The 23,632-nt window shown below is 37.7% G+C and overlaps 1 protein-coding gene across 8 annotated transcripts in view; it reads right to left on the bottom strand.

Moving 5' to 3' along the window:
* Positions 1–23,632, bottom strand: part of Hecw (Hecw ubiquitin protein ligase) — a 101,996-nt gene that overhangs the window by 4,822 nt on the left and 73,542 nt on the right. For 7 of the 8 annotated variants that reach the window (XM_064036344.1, XM_064036346.1, XM_064036342.1 and 4 more), the window contains 4 exons: positions 5,267–5,482; positions 4,563–4,829; positions 1,163–1,328; positions 671–883 (listed from right to left, as the gene is read on the bottom strand). In XM_064036344.1, coding sequence (XP_063892414.1) covers positions 671–883; positions 1,163–1,328; positions 4,563–4,829; positions 5,267–5,482 — 862 coding nt within the window. Of the gene's footprint in view, positions 1–670; positions 884–1,162; positions 1,329–4,562; positions 4,830–5,266; positions 5,483–17,178; positions 17,651–23,632 lie in introns of those variants that run through there. The other variant, XM_021325230.3, reaches the window with a different exon arrangement.

Raw genomic sequence — 23,632 nt, forward strand, 5'->3', positions numbered from 1 at the left:
AGAAGACATTTATATTAATTCAGCACCTCTATAAATGGAAATATTCGTAAACTTGTTTGGTCAAGGTCACAGACAAGCTTGATTGTATCAAATTGATTACAATGTTTAATTTAATGTATTCTATTGGAATTAGAATGTGAAAGTATTTTGTCTAGACTGATAACGAGAGGAATCACTAAGGCCGTCTGGTTTGCTCCATATTTTTTTAAGCTATGAACTTAGGAAAAGAAACATTTTATTACATATTTTTTTCTAAATATTTTAACTTCAGGCTATGCAAGATTCAGGATATAATTTTGTTTCTTAAAGTAGCGTAAAGTACCTATGTATATTGCGTTGCGTAGCCAAATAGCTTCAGGCTGGCTTAGTTACCTTTCACTTACTACATATTTAGCTTACTTTCTATGTGATTTAGCTTGCCCAGGATTTATTGAGGATTGAGGACACCTAGTTGTCAGGACTCGCTGGGCTCTAGACTTTCTTGTTTTTCCCGCGGGTTGTCGGGGCGAGGGGTTTTTGCGTGTTTTTAATTCTTAAGGCTCTATTCATACTGCGGCGCGGGCCAGATGTTGAGTTACGGAAATCATATTGCGGCCACAAACAAATTGGGAAGAGGAACAAGTATGTTATTCGAGGTAGTGAGTTGTGTAGGTATATACGTAGTGTTTACCTCATGGAAGCCGCGGACGAGCCACTCGGTCTGGTCGGCGACGCCGCGCGTGCAGCGCCAGCGCACGAGGCGCTCGAGGTAGTCCTTCTTGTTGCGCTCCGTCACCGCCAGCTCGCGCCCGCCGGGGCGGAGCTCCCGCTCCAGCACCCGCCCGTCCGCCAGCCGCTCCGATACCGCGAATGTCAGCTCCAGCGATGACACGCAACGCGCTGACTGTGGGGAGAAAATAATGCTGTTATAGGTATGTACCACGGAGGAATGGAAGATGAGCAGATATGTCGTTAGGTAAGTAGGTCAGGTACAGTACAGTAGGCGTAATCAAAATGGTCAGTTACTAGAACTAACGACAAGTTCGGGTTCTTTGTCAAATCAAGACCAAATGCCAAAAATTCGGTTTAAAAAAAATTACATTCAAATTACCTAAGTAAAAAATCTGAATTTTAATGACAGTCAACCCTGACTAAAATTGAGTTACTTTATACAAAATCTCACCTGTAACCATCGCAACGAGGCAGCGAACTGCGCGTCCAATGCATCAACGTCTTCGAGCGCGGGCGGCAACCGCAGCAGCGCGCGGTACAACGCTCGCGTGAACCACGCCTCGAGGAGGTAGCCGTGCACTAGTGCTAGGCCCAGCACGCGACCAGAGAAACGGAACCTAGGGAGAAATGGTAGTATTAGTATAAGAAGTAATTATAAAATGTTTTCATATAAAAGTAGGAGCTTTCTGAGTTGAGGCTGAAGTTCAATTTTCTTGCTAGTAGGTATAAAGAAATTAGAAAAACACCAAATAGCATGAATACAAAGCACTTTTTAGTAATCATTTCATGAGTAATTCAATTACAATATTTATTGTACCTACCTATATCTGAATCGGTTTTAGAAAATCATGAAGTTCTATCATTATTCGGTATAGGTATCTTAAGTTGTCTAGCTAGACATATTTCTAGTAATTTTTCTATTTCCTAGAAAACCACCTGCATAGGTGCTAATTTCATGTTTTTTGCTGTTTTGCACTCCAAATCCTAAACATCTACTAGGTCAACTTTTTTAGTGGCGCTTTCACACTATAACTTATCAGCACGTGGTATTTTCCACCAAAGAATAATACCATATGGAGGGCCCACTTCGCGACTTTTACAACACAACTATAGGAAGCTTTCAGATTCCCAAGCAATATAGTTCGCCCAAAATAACCACGTGACCCAAATAACATATTTACTTGCAGGAAATGTCCCAACTGCGCCATACAGTATTATATTAACTGGAGCCCAAGCAACGGTGCGTAGAAATCGTTACACATCAGTTAGAAGTAACACGATATCATCAAATAGTAGCAAAAAAACTTCAAAAATCGTATATCTGTTTGTTTGTAACCAAATACATGGTGTTTATTGTAATTCGAGCCCGTTCGGCTGCGCTTGCGCCGAGTGGAGTATAAATAAGCATAGAGGGCGCGCGCGGCGGAGTAAAAATAAATCATAATAACGGAAATATCTGTTGCGTTGGTAAGGATGTGATGTGTATGTTATTTTGTTTATTTTGCAGTAAATGGGTCAAAATGTGTTAAACAGGACTCGGTACTGCATGGTATTTTGAAGATGTATTGTAAAGAATTGAGTACTTTTCTAGAGCAATTATTATTGTCATGAACAAAATTAAAGTACTAAAAATTATATTTTTGTTTTATAAATTAATTAATTAGGGTCTCATATATTTTAGGTAAGACTTTGAGTGAAGTTTAAATAATCTTTTACCTACTTAATTAAAAGTACATATGTATTGTAGGTAAATGGAGTTTTCGTCGGAATAAAAAGGTTATAGTTGGGTAGGTAATAATTTGAAAAATACAATGCAATTTAAAAATAACTATTAAAATTAAATAGGTACCTATACCAACATAACATTTATAATTACTGTATGAAGAACAATAAAAAGGTATATTAATTTACTAAAATGTTTCTTATTTCTTGACCAACAATGGGTAATTTATCATTTAAAAATCCAACAGAAAAATGTTGTATGTATGTTTTATACAAATACGTTTTATTTTTATTTTGCATCACAGAAAAATGTGAGAGTCAAAATTAATATTTATACTGTAGGTGCCTCTATGATTTAAATATGATAATTTACTATAATCATTTTATTTGAAAAGCTTCTGATATTTGATATTTGTTTAAAAGTTTCAGCACCTTAAAATGATTTCTGGCAACAAGTATAATGAAAAAGTGACCATAGAGAGCCTATAGCCACAGAAAGGATGTAGGCTACTTTTTATCCAGATGCGGAAAGTTGTTCTCTCAGTACGCAGATGGAACTGCGAGGAAAAATAAGTATGGTAAATAAAATAATGCTTCAGTTGTTCTGATTGTCTTAATAAATGGTAATAACTATCATCATTTGAAGTTTCCACCAGGAAGTGCATTTGCTAATCATTGTCATTTAAAATAATCATATGCAATTTACTGTTCTGTTAACTGTCAACTTGCGTATGACTAGTTATGCCCAACGGGTGTGATTAACTATACCAATATAGGTACTTGTTATAAGTACACTATACTCGTCTTACATACACCTCTTGGAGTGCAAAATATGTAGGTATACAATTTTTGTTTAAAATAAGTCATATTTGTTTTAGACGACTTATACATAGAACTTGTATATACATATATAGAAAATCCTTGTTTTAGTAAAATGTATACTGGCATAATAAAATAGTATTTTTGTAACTTTATTTTGAGGTAACTTTTAAGAACTGATTTTGGCCTGTCATCAGTTCATCGATGTAAATAAACACCCTTGATAATTATATCAATAAAACACCTATCATTTTATTATAAAAGGTCCATTAAAACTCCATCGAAAAAGTGTGACCCACAAAAAAATAATATTTTCGCCTTTTCCATCTTATCAAAAATCTTATTTCCCATTCATCATTTGTTCCACCGGTTCCCAGATGAACATCGTGGAAACTATTGTTAAGCTGTTCATATAAGGAGATTAACATTCTACTTCATTTGCAATTCAATTCATGCCAAAATTAAATCTGATACATGCCATGGGATACGGCTTTAGGTGTTTGTAATTAGCTGTGAGACGAAATTAGTGGAAAAAGAATATGATTATTTGAAAATCTTTTTTTTGTTGATATAATTGTTGGTATTAACCTAAATTAAAGGTATAAATAGAAGCCGTTTAACTAGCTGCCAATAAATCAATCATCCTCCGAGCCTTTTCCCAATCATGTTGGGGTCGGCTTCCAGTCTAACCGGATTCAGCTGAGTACCAGTGCTTTACAAGAAGCGACTGCCTATCTGACCTCCTCAACCCAGTAACCCGGGCAACCCGATACCCCTTGGTTAGACTGGTGTCAGACTTACTGGCTTCTGACTACCCGTAACGACTGCCAAGGATGTTCAATGACAGCCGGGACCTACAGTTTAACGTGCCATCCGAAACACAGTCATTGGTGTCTAAGATATACTTAGAAAGTACATACAAACTTAGAAAAGTTGCATTGGTACTTGCCTGACCTGGGATCGAACCCGCGCCCTCGTACTTGAGGTTGGTCCTTTACCCACTAGGCCACCACGACTTCCTGCCAATAAATCAATACATACTGTTTATGCAGAATAAGTTCTTTTTATTGCATTCGGAAAAGCTTTACTACTGTGAAATCGTCTTTAAGGTTAGGTACGTTTCTGCTTAGGTATTTCTTTAAACATTCGCGAATATAAACATCGGTACTTGGACTCTAGTTAAATACTCTGTAACCAATGTAGGTATAAGTTTTCCATCTGGACTACCATTTGGATATTTACAAGATTCCCACACTCTAACTCTATAGTGAATTAAGCTTATCCACTCAAACAACCAAGTCCCAACTCACCATTCATGATGATTATCGACGAAAGCCGACATCGGAGACACGTGAACTGTGTAAGTATCGTTCGCAGAATACTCGAAGAGTCCGTAGTAAGGGTTGAAGAGTTCTCTCGACAGCAGAAAGAAGAACTCTCGGCTGGGCCCGCCGTAGTCCAGGCCTTCTTCTCCGTCCCAGAGGACACAGAGCTTGCCCTTCTGCAGTTCCTTCTTGCCGCATGACATGATTCTTCTGAACGCGTCTTCTAGGAGATGTTCGCGGCGAATGTGGAGTCTGGAATTAGGTGGTTGTGATGTTAGATTTGGATATAATTGGATGGTTTTTAAGTGTTTTGTTCAGTATGTTTCTCATGTTATACGGAATTTCTTGCCGCACCTGCATAAAATATATCACCGAGGATGCTTTAGTTTCCCAACAGAGCAATAAAAAAAAAATATGTGCCGTATTTCTGTTGGATACATATTTGATCCAATACGAAATATTGAGAAAGTTCTAATAAAATGGGAGCTTCAGGTGATTATTAAAGTTTCTTACTGTCAAGTTAGGTAGCTGCTGGTTGTTTAGTAAGGTAGCAGATATTGCTACTTTAGAGAACTAAAGAAGCTCAAATCATCAGAAGATTTTAAATTCCGAGCAAACAAGACACGCAAAAACAACCCATCTCGTCAGGTAAAAAATACGAAAAAAAAAGCTTTTTATAGAGAACTTACTTTAATTTACCAGGCCCTTGTCCATAGCCTTTGCTTTCAAGCTTCCTATAGAACGCTCGTAGCTTAGCCTCGAAGTCCCTGCGTTGGGGAGCAGGCGCTCGCGTGCTGCGCGCGGCGGCCGGTGACGCGGCTGGCGAGGGCGAAGCGCCCGCGGAGCCCGCGGCTACGGAGCACCCGCCCGCCGGCACATAGCTCATAATCTCCTGCTCGAACAGGCTGCGGAAGAAAGACGAAGTGGGTTAAGGATTGTGAATTTCTGAAAGCTAAGATGGTCGTGCAGAAGGATGATTAGGTAGATCGCTTTTATTGAGACAGTAGTTTTTTTGGGACATAAAGGGAGTTCCATATCGAAGCAGGAGTCTCAATACTCTCACTAGGTAGGTATCAAATAAAGTAAAATTAGGGTCAAACGTTTTTAGGGGTTAAAGAAAGGATTTAAAAAATAATCGTAATTTTTTGTGATGTGTTGACGATTTGAAACAATAAACATTTGAATTGATGGAACAAAAATTATTTCTCTTCACTTTCTTTCTACGAATTACAGTTCCATACCTATCTCCATAATAATATACATAACTATAATTAATTGAAAATGGTTTGTTGCCCTACCCAAGTAAACCAGATTAACCACGGCCGCGGTCGCTAGAAGCTAATCCCTGGTTGGCCGCAATATGTCGCATGCCACAGCCATCCCCTTTAGGGAAGGGTTTAATAACTATGTATATTAAAGAGGTTTGGCTTTAAGCTCGAGGTTTTATGGAATTTGAGGTAAATGAGGTTTAAGCCGGACTTGTACTTAGAGAATAATTTCTTCTGCGGAGTTATTTTGAGGGTTGGTTAATAGTTGCCAGACAAAAAGTTGTTCACGATTAAATTAGTTCAGCTATTTATAGGTAAATATTTAAAAAGTTTAGGTTTTATAATCGCGTTTAACAACAATGTAACTTAAGTACATATACTTAGATCGCAAACCGCGATAAAAATTAAAACAATGCAGAAACTAAATTATATAAGTTTTTATTTGCAAAACCACTATGTATATTATTATAGACATTAAATAATTTCCTTCATTAGCACATAAGGAAGCGAATGATACAAAGATTAGTTGTTATATTTCTAAAACGCAATGTAGGTCGCGCCCAAGGTTCTGTAATTGCACAGCCTATTACAATGGGCATAACAATGTTTGCAGCATTAAACTTCAAACATATTATTAAGTCAAACTTCAAAAAAAAAATTGTCCAACTTATGTGAAAATGCTAAGAGTCACCTGGCTTACCCATCGGCTCTTTCTTCCGAAGTTTTATTGGTAAGATAAAGCTTATATGTTCCTTTTACACTAAGAAACATTTAGAAGTGTTTTGTCATCGCTATGTGCAATAGAGACATAATAAAAGAGACCCGTAGACAAACCATTCGTTTGTGTCATGTAAATGATAAATGCACACAACTAAGCTATCGCGCATGAAATCATTTCAAAGGCCGAACAAAACAATCTGATGAGTACATTTGCTCACAATATTTTCGACCTTGTTACACGCAAAAATTTACATTTGCAAGCACTTCATTATCTGGTGCATAATGCTGCCCTATATAACAAATGTATGCGTAGTAAAAACTGTATCTTGGTCAATTTTGTAATATCAATTAAAAGTAGGCTCCACATGTGAAAGTGCTCCTTCGTTATTTACCAGAGCGTAGACTATTAAAAGTAAAATAATAAACGTGAGCGGTGTGAAACTGTGCTCATCCACAGCGCGCCATCACCTGACGCTAATGTGGGAGGCTTGAGACACGACTGTCTTCTAAAACAATTTCCAACACCAGCCATTATTAAAAACTTCATTAAACAAACGAGATAAGAACATCTGTTAAGTCCGTAGTCTCGCAGCAGTCGGCCAAACTGGCCACTAGGAGCAATGAACCGTGATAGATTATGACCAAAAAGACGAGAGCAAGGCCGGCCCACATAAGACAGAGACAAAACGCCCGGCTCTAGGTCCGTAATACCCGTAATCGATTTAGGAGAGCGGGAGATTTAGAACCGCAACGCCCCTCGCTCGTGGTCGACATTCGGTAATTAGTATAATAATTTCATTTGGGCCCCGAGAGTTATACGTGCAGACACGCCGCGCACGCACACCTCCCGGTGCTGCCTAGATCATTAGATATAGCTCTGTGTGCTTAGAATTGTAATCGATATTTTTTATTGTTAGGCCGGACGCCAAACAAATTGGGTAGACATAACAAAATTGGAGACTTTTCGACGTAATTCGATGTTGAAACAATGAGTTCGCCGAAACGTACATCGGCCGAAATCACGTACGCGTCGGTCATAATAACCTATCGAGCCCTTTTACAGAAGAACCTTCGGCTAATGTTTAGTTGATCTATTAAAAAGAAACGTGCGAGGCACTTTATGTAAGACACGTGCTTAATATTTGATCATGTGCAGCATTGTTTGCTGGTAAGGGCCCCGCGACAATAGCCGAGGTAATAGAGGAACCTTTAAGTTGTCCGTCGAGCTGTGCAACAGTTGTAGCGCGCGTCCACACAAGGCCGTCTCCCGGCCGACCGCGACGCCGTTTGATGGGAATGACCTAAAATTACCCGCAACGATACACATAATATTATCTGTTAGATGTGTGTACGTGTAAATTGTACGGTTTGTTATAAGATCGGTGAGAAAATAGTTTCCGGCACGCGATGCGAGAGTGAATTCGAATCGCATTTTTGTTCTCTAAAAGTCAACAAAAGGTACGGCTGTATGGTTCGTGCTTTCGTGATAGCATGATGGGGCAGTCATTACACAAGCATCCGGCATCGTCGACATATATCATCGAATGCCACCAATCCCCGAAAGTTAATGAGTATCGGAGGCATTCCCCCGGAGGTGGGGCGGCGCACGCGCCCCGGGCTGCGCGCGCGCCGGTCACGTCCCGCGCCGTGGCCGACAGGTGTGCGAGCCTGCGAGGTGTCTCTCGCGTCTCGACCAGCTCATTGTAAACATACGCCGGTGATAGCTCGCCAGATAACGCGGACGCTACCCGTGCCTGACGTCTTCATTCTGTGTCAGGGCTGAATCGGAGATGACGCTGCGAGATCTCAATCTCGTGTCTGTAGTAGTTATTTAATTAACAGTGACCGTGTCCAGACGATGCTTGATAAGCTTCGTCAAACTTGACTTACGTTGGACAGCTTAGGCTGTCTTACGAAAAGCCAAAACTTAAACAGTATAAAGTTTAGGAATAGTGCTGCGTGCACGTGTGTAACTTAGAGGCGTACTTTCACCGCAGCATGCGCGTGCGCCCGTGGCCCTCGGCCCTAACTCATCGCCGAACAGCTGCCATTGATGACTGCTAAGAACACTTCCAAGTCGTTTGGAAACAATGCGTCTGCCTCCCGATATTTTAAAATAACATACTTTTGTGTTTCAACATTACAAAGACGAAAGCTTGCGATGCACATGGCACGACATGTGCTGCGTTTAGTTTTATGAAATTGCATTTCTGCAATAAGAATAGTCTTTTTAACTTTTTTGGCAAGTGGATACATAATTTGTTTTTGACCAGTAACTTTAATGTTATCTGACGATGTTAAAATATGATGCAGTTTCCCATTAGGCTGGAAGCTTGTAATTAAGGTCCTAAACATAATGACCGGTGATGAGCAAGCGCCGTGGGCTCTGCAGCGCGTTAGAATGCCTCGCTGGGGGAAAGGAAAGCTGATCGTTGGCCCCTGGTCACTACATACTCATGTCATTTACCTGAAGCGGCAAGACGTATTGGAGAAATACTAGTTACTGGGATATTGAGAATTAGCTGGAGGCACAGCGTCTGTCTAAACCGTAACTAATTCGTAATTGTCACACGGAGGAAACGACTCGGGACGACGTGTCTTTAATACTTTGTCATAATAATACTCATGATAATAGTCGGTTTGTATCACTTTTTATAAAAAAATACGCCTGTCCTAAAGGGTCCTAAAATCGAACTTCCATACTTTTTAAAGCCCTTTATATCGTCAATATTTCAGTGGAACTCGAAAAATATCAAATTACTTCCGAGAATAAAATCTAATATTGACACGTAGATCCGAATCGAATTGCCACGTAACAATAGGCGTCTTGTTTAAATGTTAAGTCCCAAATGAATTATATATTTGTAGAAGGCAAAATGGTATTATGAAATGGCCGACATTGGCGCGACCTCTGTGGAATTAGAAGCTGATACGTGCTTAATAATTGTGCTAAATTACTTCCTTGGTCAACAAACCATATTATGTTTATTTATTTATTAGGGTTCCGTACCCAAAGGGTAAAACGGAACCCTATTGTTTTCGCTCCTCTGTCCGTCCGGCCGTCTGTCTATCATGAACCGTGATAGTTAGAGAGCTGAAATTTTCACAGATGATGTATTTTTGTTGCCGCTATAACAACAAATACTGAAAACTAGAATATAATAAATATTTTGGGGGGTTCGCAAACAAAAAGCTGGACTTTTTCTCCGTTTTATAAATAATGGTACGGAACTCTTCGTGCGCGAGTCCGACTCGCATTGGCCGGTTTTATTTGTTATAGACACCGGTGCTTTTGTACTCAGTATTGTGGTAGCTAGAGATGTAAGGACCAGTGTATATGACCTCATATTCCCCTACAAACAAACCGCTAATTAAGCCGAATAGGTACATGTTATTGGCATTGTGTTTGATATTTGTTATTTATTTGCCATGAATTCCATATATTTTCCTATACGACTGATCAGGAGGAAACTACGTGGGCTGTTACTAGGCCTGTGGTTTACTGGGATGATATAATAATGATACGCTTTTATACAACAAATACAATTTAAATATATGTATTTTTTGAATTAATGGGGCTGCATAATTTGTCCCCTTGCGGGCCAAAGGACCAAAAATTTGTTGTTGCTCATTGCTTAACAATTAGGTTTTTGATATAAATATGCACATTTAAAGTTTTGAACTAACGCCTTATATGCAGGTAAGATGTTTTTTTATCTGCCATAAATCATAGCGATCCCGGCTCACCTACAAATTAAGTTTCCAAGAAATTTTATAAATTGAAAAATATGCTGAGATTAAAGCATTATGTGATAATAGGTTGCAGTGTAAAAAATAAATTTGCGTTAAATTAAGTCTTCATGTAGAGTATTAATGCATTAGGGATCAAGTTTTAGTTTTTTTGCAAGAGGGCTCGCATGTTATCTCTTAGGAGCTTCTCAATCCCAAAGCATTTTAAAGATTTTATTAAATTAACGACACGACATTAATTTATGCTAATATCGCATTCAAACATAGACAAACCATAATGTCAAAGCAAAATGATACCAATAAATTAGTCTTAATTTGGCAAATAAACATTCACAGTCAACTAAATCTAGACAATACCAAAACTGGACCAAATAAAACAGAACAAAAAAAAAACATTTTTCATTGCATTGAAGTATAATTATCATGGAGCTAAAAATTATGTGGTAAACGATTGTGAACACGTCACGCCTATTAGGATATTACGAAGGATTTCCGCTACTACTATGGCAACACAGACAAACAAATTATTGTGGACGCAATGAAAAAACAGACCTAGTAATCTGGTGATTTTTTCTGTTTTTACTGTATGGTAACCCACATTTTGTCTCTCTGTAATTTTTTTTTTTTTTTTACCAACTTCCTATAGAGGAGGAGGTACTCAATTCGTTTTTTTAAATTAAAATGTTGTGTCGCTGACACATTTAGTGTTAATCCTAGTGGGTAATAGTTATTATCTAGTAAGTGCAAGCGTACTTAAACGTTTATACTTGCTTTGATAAGCCGCTAACCATTTGTACAAATAGCGCAAGCGCAAATACAGAAAAGATTTTTTTTTTCATGCTAACTGCATTTATTAATTATCTTTGTTAGTTAATTTAACTCTGATATCGCTTTATTAGAGATACATGTCCGTTAAATATTTAAAAAATACATGTGTCCACTTGATAATGTTCACCCTTAATTTCTTTGTAATTAATGAACGCGGGCCCCGGCGGAAGTTCACACAATGGCGTTGGGTAGGGGAAACAATGGCTGACATGGGACTTTGTTAAACTCTGACCTCCCAATCACTATGAGCGCCGCTTAATTATCAACGAGACACTGACATTAACCGCCGATCCCAATATACAATCTGTGGATTGAATTTTGACGTTTGCTCTATACAAGTAATGTCATATTCCCTATCTCTATTAAGCAAAACAATAGATAGATAGCATATAGGGAACGGACGTAACAGAACAACATTCAGGAAACTTTCAATTAATCCAACTAAACAGACCTCTGTATGTATTCATGTGAACTTTCGCAAATTTTTACTTTCGGCCACATAACTTTCGCGAAAAAAGAAACAATTATGAGAAAAAAAAAAAACTACGAAACTAGAGCAAACTTACATATATGCAAGAACAGTTTTTACGGTACGTGAATTTGGAGTACATTTTACAAAATACTGTGCCAAAAATTTGGACTCGAAAGACCAAGAATGTTAAATGACGCAGACCTTAAAACATTTACAAGGAAAGACCAACTTTATGGGGAGGACCAAATTAAACGTACGCGCATGTTTAATATGTTTACAACTGTTGACGTGCCGAAGGGATCTATAAACGAAATGTGGGTAACTCGTGCAATGAGTAATGTTTAATGACAGGAAACGCAAGGACAATGACCGATTGGCGGGAACACTCCCGCGCAGCTGAACACCGCTGCCTTTGCTTTGTTTCTTTATTTACTAAAGTAAGCTTGTGTACACAACATACAAATCTTATTGTTAATATTTGTTGTTTGGAATCTACAGCAAATAATAAAAAGTAAAACTTCAGGGAAAATTGCATTATTAATAAACGAAGTTTACTTAAGCTTGATGATTCTGATAAATACTCATCTTCATCTATTTAAAATGAAGTTCAAGGTGTCACGAAAACGTTAAAAAACTGATATGACAAGTCTATTGTGGGCTGTCGACAATCCAGTCCTTGGGCACGTGAGCGGCCACACCAGTTAGACTCGTCCTACAATGCCATTCCACACGACTGCCCTGGTGTCCAAGCTAGCCCTATTGTCACGCACTTTGCGCAGAAAAAACAACACCTAGGTAACAGGAGACGATTCATTTTGTTGAGAACATAAAAAAGACAAATATTGACATGCTGGAAATATTCGTCCTTATGAATTGAAAGTAAAGCCACATATTAAATTACTGCTAGTTTTTTTTACAAGCCATGGCCCTGGTGCAGCCATCCAAATAAAATAGTGAAACTAAACATGGGCGTCTTTTTAAATACAATACGTACATTAACAATTATTTAAATGGACCATTTAGACGGACCGAAAAAATACGAAAATGGTGTTATAAAAACAATGAGCATAAGAAAATAAGATTCTCCACACACGTTATAATCTAAACCACGGTGTTTGCCCAAACGCGAGAACCGACGCTAATGCGGCCAAAATTCTTCCAACGCCAAATCAGGTTGCGTGTATCAACAATTCTATTTTAAAAGGAATAGAGTTTACATTCCCGTGACTAATGATAGTAGATGAACTTGTCCATCTGTATCGGGCCGGTCATCGGGACCATCTAAGAGAATGATAGTTCCCATATCGAGTGGATTACGACCGAAACCATTACGCTTTACGACGATTTGATTGGTAACCCGCAACAAACGATATAGGAGCACGCCAGCACCGTATAAAGTATAGTACCGACACGTAAAAAGCCCACAATTTACGACTCCTCGTAAAACTTGTGTCCTATTGTTAATTTAAAAGCGATGAAGCGCGATAACTCACATTAACAACGTTTGTTTTAGCTATCGATAACGGAGAACGAGTAATTATTTTACGATTTGTTTGTTTTACGAAATACTTGATATTTCTTATCGATTTCATACTATGTTAGGTGTTTGCTAATAAAGGATCCCTTTTCATGACTAGGTAACTAAATACCACGCCTAGAGGAAATTAGTATCATAGTGAAGTTTTCCATAGAATTTGACCCATTCTTATGTAATGGAGTAGATAACGAAAATGGAATCATAAAAGAAAATGAAGGACAATACTCCAAATGTGAATAAGTAATGAAGACCGCGTTGGAAATAGTAACAAGTAAAGGTTACACTGAAATACGACTGATGACGTCAATGTAAAATTGATCTAGATATGTAGTATCTCTTGAATATAACACAAAGGCATTTCCTGGATGCGGGTTTGAGACAGATTTGGCAGATATCCCAAATTTACGAATGCTCATTTAAATATTTTGACAAGTTCTTTATCTTTAAAGATCTATATAAATTCGCTCTTCGATCCTTGATTGTTTCGCGAAACGCAATTTTAAAGCTGATGCTTTAAGCCTTTTTCTATTTCCAGATTAAAAATAACATTTGTGCCGACAAAAATAAAAAAGTTCGGGGATCTGTGTTAAAAACGTCCTATTGAACATTATGAGTGTGTCTTTGACAACCCCCGCGCTTCCCGAAACGCTAGGAGCACAATAAGACGCACACAATTGTGCACCTTTCTGGAGCACAACTACAAAGGACCAGATTATATTGCAAACATCTTTGTACGGCTTACCGAAGATATTTATTGCGAACCATCGGCATTTAGTTGAAGATTCGCACGTTTTAATGTTTGGGACAAATCACAATAGTGGGATAGGTCCCTAACCCTTCGCGTTCGGAATTTATTGTGCTTTTAATATTTCCGTTAGCAACAATAATGTGTGAGCATAAACAACTACTGATAAGCGTTTTATTGTATAAACGAAGAACTATTAAACCTCCTTCGATAGCAAATAATATAGTCGAGACTGTGCATTTGCGCGTTGGCTATACTTTAGCTTTTAATACCCTTAAGACATTAACCCGTGATTTATTGGGTATCTGAAACCGCATTTAATTTACGTTAATTTTCGCTTCCATTCTTGTATTAGAATTTCAACAGCGGCCATTAGCTTCATTATCTCTATTCAAGTGTCCGTAGAGCGATCAATGATCATTACTCAGTTTTATTTATCTTATATTTGACGCAATAAAAAGGACATCGATGAAAACTCCAAATTACCTATTCTCACGACCATTAAGTTTAAAACAGGATATATATTTCTGGAGAAGTCGACAGAGGAAGCTGTCTTTCATAGAAATTATGTGGAGATAGTTGAGATCAAAGAAAAAACTGGTCCGCCGTTATGAGGTACCAATCGATTAACTGACTTTTGGAAATTGTAGATTCATTTAAATTGACTTTATTTAAAATATAATACGAGCTCTGTATTAGATATCTATTAACATGGTCTTGATGTACCGGAAAGTTTCAGACTCAGTAAAGCTCCTAATGAAAATGTTGTACGAGGCAGTTCTTCTGTGAAATATTGCTGCCTATTGGTTATGTCAGATGTTGCATATGCGACTATGTATGTGAATTGTTCATAAGTTGGGTTTTTTATTTTTATTATAAAATTAACCTTTTTGGATAATAATTAGCAAGAAAATTAATACAGATCAATCTTAAGCATTGAGGTCGATCGAGATTACTGCGGGCGGACGTTTTACGGAACTTTGCCCTATTAATTTTAGATAGGGTCCGATAGCAGCAGCCTGGCAGCGTGTTGGCCAATGCCTTGTGACGTCATAATAATTGGCTATCCAGCAAAATTACACGGTGCACCATTTATTCGCAAGTTGGCGATCAGAATCGTGAGTTGTAACGACTTACTGTGATCAATGTCTGACCAGTCACTGTTCCGTGATATAAATTGTAAAATGGGCTTTGTGGAGTCCCTTGTTTATGCGAGAAAATAGGTCGTCCGGAAACGCGAATGACCTCTACATTATAACCCTGAGTTCAAAGGGCTGCCAGCTGTATTTTATCCCCACACAGTTACATTGTTGGTGTCTAATTTATTAGATTCTACTCCCATTGAATTGTTTTGGTAAAAAAGGGAATTTGGGCCGTAAAAAATTAAGAGGCTTAACACTAATGTGCGGCATAAAAATGAATGGTGCTAATTATTAGCACAGTTCATTAATGACCATATTAGCTAATATAATCCATAGTAAACACCGGTAGTTAATACATAACCCCCAGCTTTATTACGAGTACCTTCACCTAAATCAGCTAAGATCAGTTTCACTTGAAACAATGGATCACCATTACGCAAACTAGAAGAATACATAACATGATCGTCAAAAAAACCATGCGTGCTAATCTCGTTCGCGTTGTACATTCACTTATAATACCACAAGAGCTTCAAAATTATCGGGTATTTTCCGATAGGTTCGTTGCAAACAAATGAAGGAGTCAAGTTTTTCAGGTTAAAAAATCACGAGCGCGAAGCGCGAGTGATTTTTCCTGGAAAACTTGACGACTTTATTTGTTTGCAGGAACCTTGAGGGAAATGCCAGAGAATTTTGAAGAAGCTCGTATTCGGGGATTATTTTTCCGTCCCAAATGTCGGCCACAACCTGTCAGTTTGACATAGCAACGACCAGAGAAAATATTCAAAAAATTATCACTTATAATACCACAAGAGCTTCAAAATTATCGGGTATTTTCCGATAGGTTCGTTGCAAACAAATGAAGGAGTCAAATTTTTCAGGTTAAAAAATAACGAGCGCGAAGCGCGAGTGATTTTTCCTGAAAAACTTGACGACTTTATTTGTTTGCAGGGAACCTTGAGGGAAATGCCAGATAATTATGAAGCTCGTGTGGTATTCGGGAGATTATTTTTCCGTCCCAAATGTCGGCCACAACCTGTCAGTTTGACGTAGCAACGACCAGAGAAAATATTCAAAAAATTTTCAGTATAATACCATGTAGGTTGTACCACGTGACGTCGAATGGTGCAATTCTATTGGTCGATATTTGGGTCGGAAAAATAATCAGTATAATACCATGTAGGTTGTACCACGTGACGTCGAATGGTGCAATTCTATTGGTCGATATTTGGGTCGGAAAAATAATCATCAAAATTTATGACGACTAAATTGGCCAAATAATGATTTAGGCTCATCATAGATTCGGATCTTGCCGTGTAATGCAATCGTTACCATGATATCCAACACTTCATAATTTCAGTGTAATCAAGACTATTTTGGATCCTACGAACAGCCTTCACGAAAGCCATTAGGGTACGATTTCATGCCTCCAATCGATATTGACATTGGTAATGAGTGTTGGAAAATTCATGAAGTGTGTGACTCCATAAATAATGGTAACCTTTTATGGATAGTAAAAAGTAGTTCTAGTACCAGTATTATTTTTATTGATGGGACAGCAAGTAGAAATATTAAGTTTACAAGTCTGAATGCCACAGACTACATTTTACGGCCTGTAATATTCAAAGAACTTTAATTTAGAACAACGTCTTAGGGGAAAGTAGACTAAACCGTTGTGTTGGTGAGAATAGTCGTTTACAAATCAACAATGATGAATGGCACGGGAGCGGATGGCAGGTCAGATAATAGGTGGCGTAATTTTTGCATAACCTATTGGAGGTTTCTATTTCGTGAGACAACGGAAAACGACAACTTGAAGATGAATGAACACATTAATAAAAACGTTCGGTTTGTTACGCATGCAGCTGAAAGCGCACGCATCTTTACGATGCGGCGAACGTGCGAATAGGAGCACTTGCGCAAGCGCATACGACGAGCGACGACTCGTCGCGTCACTGTCGAGAAATGGGCTTTTATTGCCACCATTTATCTACTCTAGTTGCGTTTATGATAAATTGTCATGATAAACAATTTTCAGATGCAACTTTCTCCTCTCGCACGTATAAAATGGTAATGCGAGAAAATTGTTTCTTGTTACAATTTTGCAATTTCAATGTTATTGTTTTGATTCAGTTTACTTACAGACTGAAGACAACGCCAAAGGTTTTCGAGATGACTCCCATGGTCTTCTTCCAACCCTTGATGAATTGGCGGCGGCGCGCCCCCCGGGGCGGCACTGTGCGCGCCCCGAGCTCCGTGTAAGAATTAATTTTGGCGGCCTTCGAAGCCTCCAAGCAAACTCCTCATCACTGGCTCAGTCACTTCACTGGTCAAAATTAGTAGCGCACTGCATAAACTCCTTAACTCATGTCAAGAAACTGTGTGTCCAACTTTATGAAGGGTCCCACCCTGTGCTGGCGACGTAGGGCCCACCTCATTACAATACAATCCACTCCTGACGACTTATTTCGATTGTCCAATTTGAATATCAAATCGGTGCACAGTCACGGAAGGTTCGATGAACATCGCACTCGTAGCGGCGAGTGGTCGGACGATGCGTGCGCTCGGCGTGGAGGCGCGGACTACACTGCCTCACTCACTGTGATTGTATCGTAGAGCCGGCTGTCGGGGACGCTACGCCGGCCGCTACGGGGGTGTTGTTTGACTTCGTAAGCTCGCCTGACTCACTGTGCAATTGCGTTGTTTTACGGCGTTATGTTTGTCCAGGCGGCTGCATAACATTTCATTTGATGCAGTTTCAATTTAGCGGAAAATCTCTACGCGGAAGACACCTGCAGGCACGTTGTCAGATTTCGCACGCGACAATTACGCACGATTCAAAAACGGAGCTCGCTTTCATGTTACTCATTGAACGCCTAGAGGTGTTTCTTGCGTGAACGTCTCGCCCTAAGACCGCTGTCAGTGCTGGATAGTACTCGAGTACAACGAAGTGACGTAATTGTTCAATAAATTGTCCAGTAATCGCCTACGCAAGTTTCAAATGTGCAATGATATTGCAGTGCAGGCTTTTCGTGCACTGCCAATTTGTTGATGTCAGAGTGAGCTCAGTCCTGACTCATTGTTATGCGCATATAATAAGACCTTATATTACGAGGGTACCACATATAGAACTTAAAAACTTATATAAAAACATGCATATCTTGAAACTACAAGGATGACTCGTTCCAAGGATGAGTAGGTTGCAGTTGAGATACCTACCAGCAGTTAAGCAATAATTTATAGCACAAACAAAAATACCACTAACATAAAATTTTGAAAGGAAACTAGCTATTAAAATATTTAAGTATAGAAGTAAATATGGATATATTTGAGGATAAATAAATAATTTACATTTCCACAGCTCTTACGTACTAATTTATCTGCGCTGGGTTATAACTAGAGCATGTACCCTGGCATTAAGTCATTCCTTTACATCCTTGGCTTAGAACGAATGTGCGCGAAACAAGTGTCCATCAGCACGCAAGTCCACTTACAATCTCATGCTCAACCGGTAACATTATTACTAGTATTTATAGACTATTTATAAACGCAATCCTGGCTGCAGACATGTTGTAGGGCGAACTTGGAGGAATTCTTTGTCAATTTATTGAACTGCATAGTACTTGTTGAATTTATCTCTCGCTGGCATGGTAGAGTTGCTGCCTATTGAAAAGCAAAAGCATTTTGTTTTCTGCAAAGTAGGATTTAGACCTTCCCTTTAGGAGCGTAATTCCCAGAGGCACTTAATTTGTCAAATCAGATCTAAACAGGAGATAACATATACAAGGAAAAAATAGTAGCTAGAATCATCCAATACATTTTCAATATAACTCATATGACGTCTGTAAGTTGAACACACGTGTGTAACATATCGCTGACCCAAATCTGCGATGGTAGATGGTAGGACCCCACTCTACGCAGCACCCGCACGACCTTTTGTAACTACTGTTTATTTTGGAATACAGATTATATCAGAAGGGGATAACTCAAAATTTAAATCAAGGAAAGTATATTTGAAAGTTCTATTCGTTTTCTAACTCGATGATCTGATCAGCGGACGTCCAAATTTGCCTGGTGCCTGCTATGTGACGGGGGAAGTTATGGGGATATTTAAAATCAATTTCCCATTATTCCCCAATAGGCTTCGATGTTAATGGAGTAAACAACTTTCTAAACAGTTTCCCTGACATACTTATAATTACTGCACTGTCCTCGGCCGCGTCCTCGGGCCCTAATGTATAATACGGTGGACTATGACGTCAAAGCTCTCAAGGGTCCACTAATATAGTTTATTTTCCATCAATATTGCTATCATGTCCTTGTTGAACTACCTATCCGTTCGGTTCAATCGACTCGTGCTTCGTTTTGATGATAACCTACTTTCAGAAACAGAAATAGGTACACAACATTGTAGATATCTCTATTTTTACGAATGATGTTTCGTTTTCGTTTTGACCCGAATTTATGGATAGTAAACAATTTACTAAAAGGATTGACTTTTACCTTCATCGTGTCCCACGTAGCAAAGTTAGCTTTACAAATTTCTATCACAAAAATCTTGTTCGTCGTTTAATATATGTATTTATTTCTTGTTTAAATTTTCAGTTCACATTAGTCGCGGCCTCAAAATTTCAATAATAACTCATCTGTCGTGTTTACAAAAATTATCTTCCTGAATGCTTGTCAAATTAAATATTTGCGAAATAATGCAGCATTGAATCGCGTGTCTAAACGAATTAGTGACAAAATGCTAAGGTTTAACATTTTTGTCCGGGTAGGTACAAGTGGCCTAGTATCAGCATAATACAAAATATATGTTAAAGTGTGGCCTTAAACAGAGTACTCAGAGACTCAATGCTCTCGTCACAAACGTGTAAAGTTGTTAAAGAAAATATTACGCCTTGAAGGACCAAACCAGTCTAGTTTATGACTGGGATTTTAACTAGCGGCTACAATTAGCAATAGCTTAAAGTAAACATGACACATCCTGGGCTCTAGGCAGTTAGCCCTGGAACCAAAGCACATAAATAACTGACTATTTAACGTGACAAGGGATACTTATAAAATTATCTCCTTAACTCCTTTTTAAAATATTAAGCGACACGTATATTTTTCTCTAAGCGTTAAGTAGTGTAATTCACGGCTAGATATTTTTTTCATTTTGTGCAGTTCTTAAAGAGGGGGCAGCATGCATATAATCAAACAGATGTACAGATTTTGCACAACCTATTAGTACCTTGAAGAAAATACGTGTTTTAACCCAGTCATCTTTACCAGGGCCCATTAATTACGACGGGAACCAATACCACTGTTTTGCGTCAACTTGTATGGGATTTAAGTAATATTAAAAAACCAACTACACCCACATTGAAAATGACTCTTTCACCTATCGAGAAAATATATCAACATTGCTTCAACAACAAACCGATGACGTTTTGGAATACGTAGTACGGTAGACTGCACATCAGTGGTAACTGTCATGCCCCTTAACTCGATAGTAATAAGTGCGATTTTCCTATAAAACTGTTACCACTGACCTGAAGTTGATTGTACCATCCCTATATACGTAATCGAAGGTAAAGTCTTATAAAAGGAACTGTAATTATAATATTCTGATGTACTACTAGTCATCTACGTCATGTCTCAACGCTAACCTTAACTAGTTGTTTCTAGTGGTTTTGCTTGTATCCTTAGGCGTGTATTTCATGATCAGAACTATTACTAGGTCTTTCGATTGATAGAAATTTTATTAAAGGGATCTTCTGAAAAGGTGCCTAATGTTAACCTGTTCCGTGGTTTATCTGTAAAAGCATGACAAACAAACATTCAAAGTAACTTTTCAATGATAATTAAGCGAGGAAAAATACAGCTTATTCAAGTATCTAGACAGACAGTCTAAGTCCAATGACACATAGGAATTGCTTATAATTGTGTAATTGATTATTTTACGCTCGCGCCAAAGTATGCGTCTTTGTCACATCAACGTTTTTTCCTATTCTACGTAAAATGCCGTGTCTTTACGTTTTAGGTCACACCCTTTTCCGATATCCGTGGAAAAATAGATGATGTGTTATTTATCTAAGAACTTTTCCTTAGGTAATTATGACTTCCAAATACATCTGTTCAATCTGTATGGAGTTATGCCCGATTCGTCATTTTAGTGATTTGGCATCCATAAAAAACGTGTCCCAGTTGGTCATTCAATAAAATATTTTATTTTGCTTAGTCCCAATTGGTCATCCGTACTTTATTTTGTAAAAAGTACTGCCAACAAGATAAGCTTTACAATATTGTAATATGTTTTTGTTTTATTTATTTTGGTTATGTTTTTTCCGAATATGGCAAGACGCTATTAATAAAATCGCGATTTCAACGGCGTCACACACCGCACGGCCAAAACCAAAATACCAGGATCGCATAAATCAGATTAGTAATATACCAATCAACGAGTGTCCATGGAACTGCCCACCATGTACTAGGACCGCATAACTTACAGGAGTATAGCAGTCAAGAGTGTCAGGATTTTACGTTTTTTTCCTAATTGTAGATAAACATACCAATTTACACCATCATTCATCATTTTTATGTATATCGGGTGTGTCGTTCACAATCACATTAAATCATATCGCATATACTTTATGATATTCTATGGCGAATTGTAAAAAAAATAACCTAATCCATTCAGTGGTTTAACCACAGGAGTCATTTTTCGTTTTTATAATTTACAACATCATGTGTAAAGCAGAGATAAAGTTAGGAGTATCGTATGTTTTGACCAGTTGACAGCTGTCAGTTTTCAAGGGAGAATTTCAGTTGTTTGTAATGACTGACTTTTATATGGTGTTGTAATTTTTGCACATTTTTATTCCATTTACTTTGTTTGAAAAAATCTTTTTTTTTATTTTTACGTATTTTTCTTTTATTTTTGCGTTAATCGACATATATTAACCAATATATTAACGCATTTAATTTAATGTGATTATGAACGACACACCCGATATAATCTCTTTGCTAGTTATGGGCCCCTGGTACTTTTGTTACCGGCACAAAAAGTATCGAGTCACATTTTCGGGTTTTTAAAATGTAAATTTTATTATATTTATATGAGAGCTATACCTTTACCTACATCGAAGATTTTCATTTAAAATTTCTTCTAACACTTTTATTTCTGACGGTACTCTGATACGTGAAATTTTATGCGGGTGACGAATCGGTACTCAAAATTTAAATATTAAATTATTTATTTTGCTCGAATGACCAATTGGGATTTGGTGTATGGAAAAAATAGTTGGTGACCAATCGGTACTAATGACAAATTGGGAATAACTCTCTGTATGTATGTGCAAGTCTTTTTCTTCATTGCATATCTGTCAGTCGTCACTTCATTATTTCCTGTTACATATCTATTACACAGTTCATTTGGTGTCTTATTTTATATTCCACTAGTGCTAAAGCCCATTACCCAGAACATTTCTCGTCGCAACAAATATGTATTGAAAGAAATGCAGATGTGTCTGTGAGTACGATCGTAATTGAGACAGAATGCTCTCCCAGGATTCTTTGATATAGTTGGTGCGTCATTTATCTACAAAACATAATATGCTTTAACTACTCTAACAATAAAAGATGCATTATTTATGCTAATGTTATGTCCAAGAGGTGACCTAAGTTAAGATTAATTTGTGAACATGCTTTAATCTTATACTTTTTGGGTAGGTACTATCAGTTTTCGTTTATTTTGAACACTGAAAACAATGTCAGTACCCACATTTAATTATTTAAATTATACATTGTTCTGAAAATTTAATTTCCCATTATCAACAATGATGACGTAGGAATTTGAGAAAATAAGTTAATATTTATTTAATTGATTCGTCCTTGACTCTGTTACCTTATCATTGACTGATACCTAAATTAATTAGCGTGAAGTGACACAAAATAATAAATAAGCGAATAAACTAGAGTCCTCCGGTAAATAATTATTAAATGAGGAACATTCGATGTACGTAATTATAATTTTTAATAAGAACAATTAAATACTTGTATTATAGTTTTGTGAATCAGGATATTTCTTTATAATACAATTTTCTTAGTATTTACAAAATTGCTTTGCGTTTTAGAGTACCTTTTGCAGGAAAATCTGATTCTAATTCCACAAGTTATTATTGTCTGGTGTTATTTCATTACAGGACAACGTCCTCATTATCCTGTGTCCAGTACATTTGTAGCACATATCAGCTCTATATTTTCTATGTCCATCCTAAGGCTATGTTTATGTACCCTCTGGCAATTCTGAATGATTATAGAATTATTCATCGCCATCCCTTTGCTTCTACTTATACGTGTAAATTTTATCTGCTGTGGCTGTAATCTTGAACCTTCCTTGCATTTTAATTAGCCGTTACATTTTTTCTAAGCTACAATTTCTGATTTTTATTTCTCAGTCATTAGAATTTTATTGGCGTTCCTTGGGAGAGGCCTACGTTCAGCCGTGGATGGCAATATATTGATATGGTGACGATGATGAAAATTTTATTGTTGTGAGATCTTCTTATTCTACTTCAACAATAGTTCCAATTTTGATATGACTGTCTGC

This window comes from Helicoverpa armigera, chromosome 9 (genome assembly GCF_030705265.1).
Source record: "Helicoverpa armigera isolate CAAS_96S chromosome 9, ASM3070526v1, whole genome shotgun sequence".
In the NCBI taxonomy this organism is placed as follows: Eukaryota; Metazoa; Arthropoda; class Insecta; order Lepidoptera; family Noctuidae; genus Helicoverpa; species Helicoverpa armigera.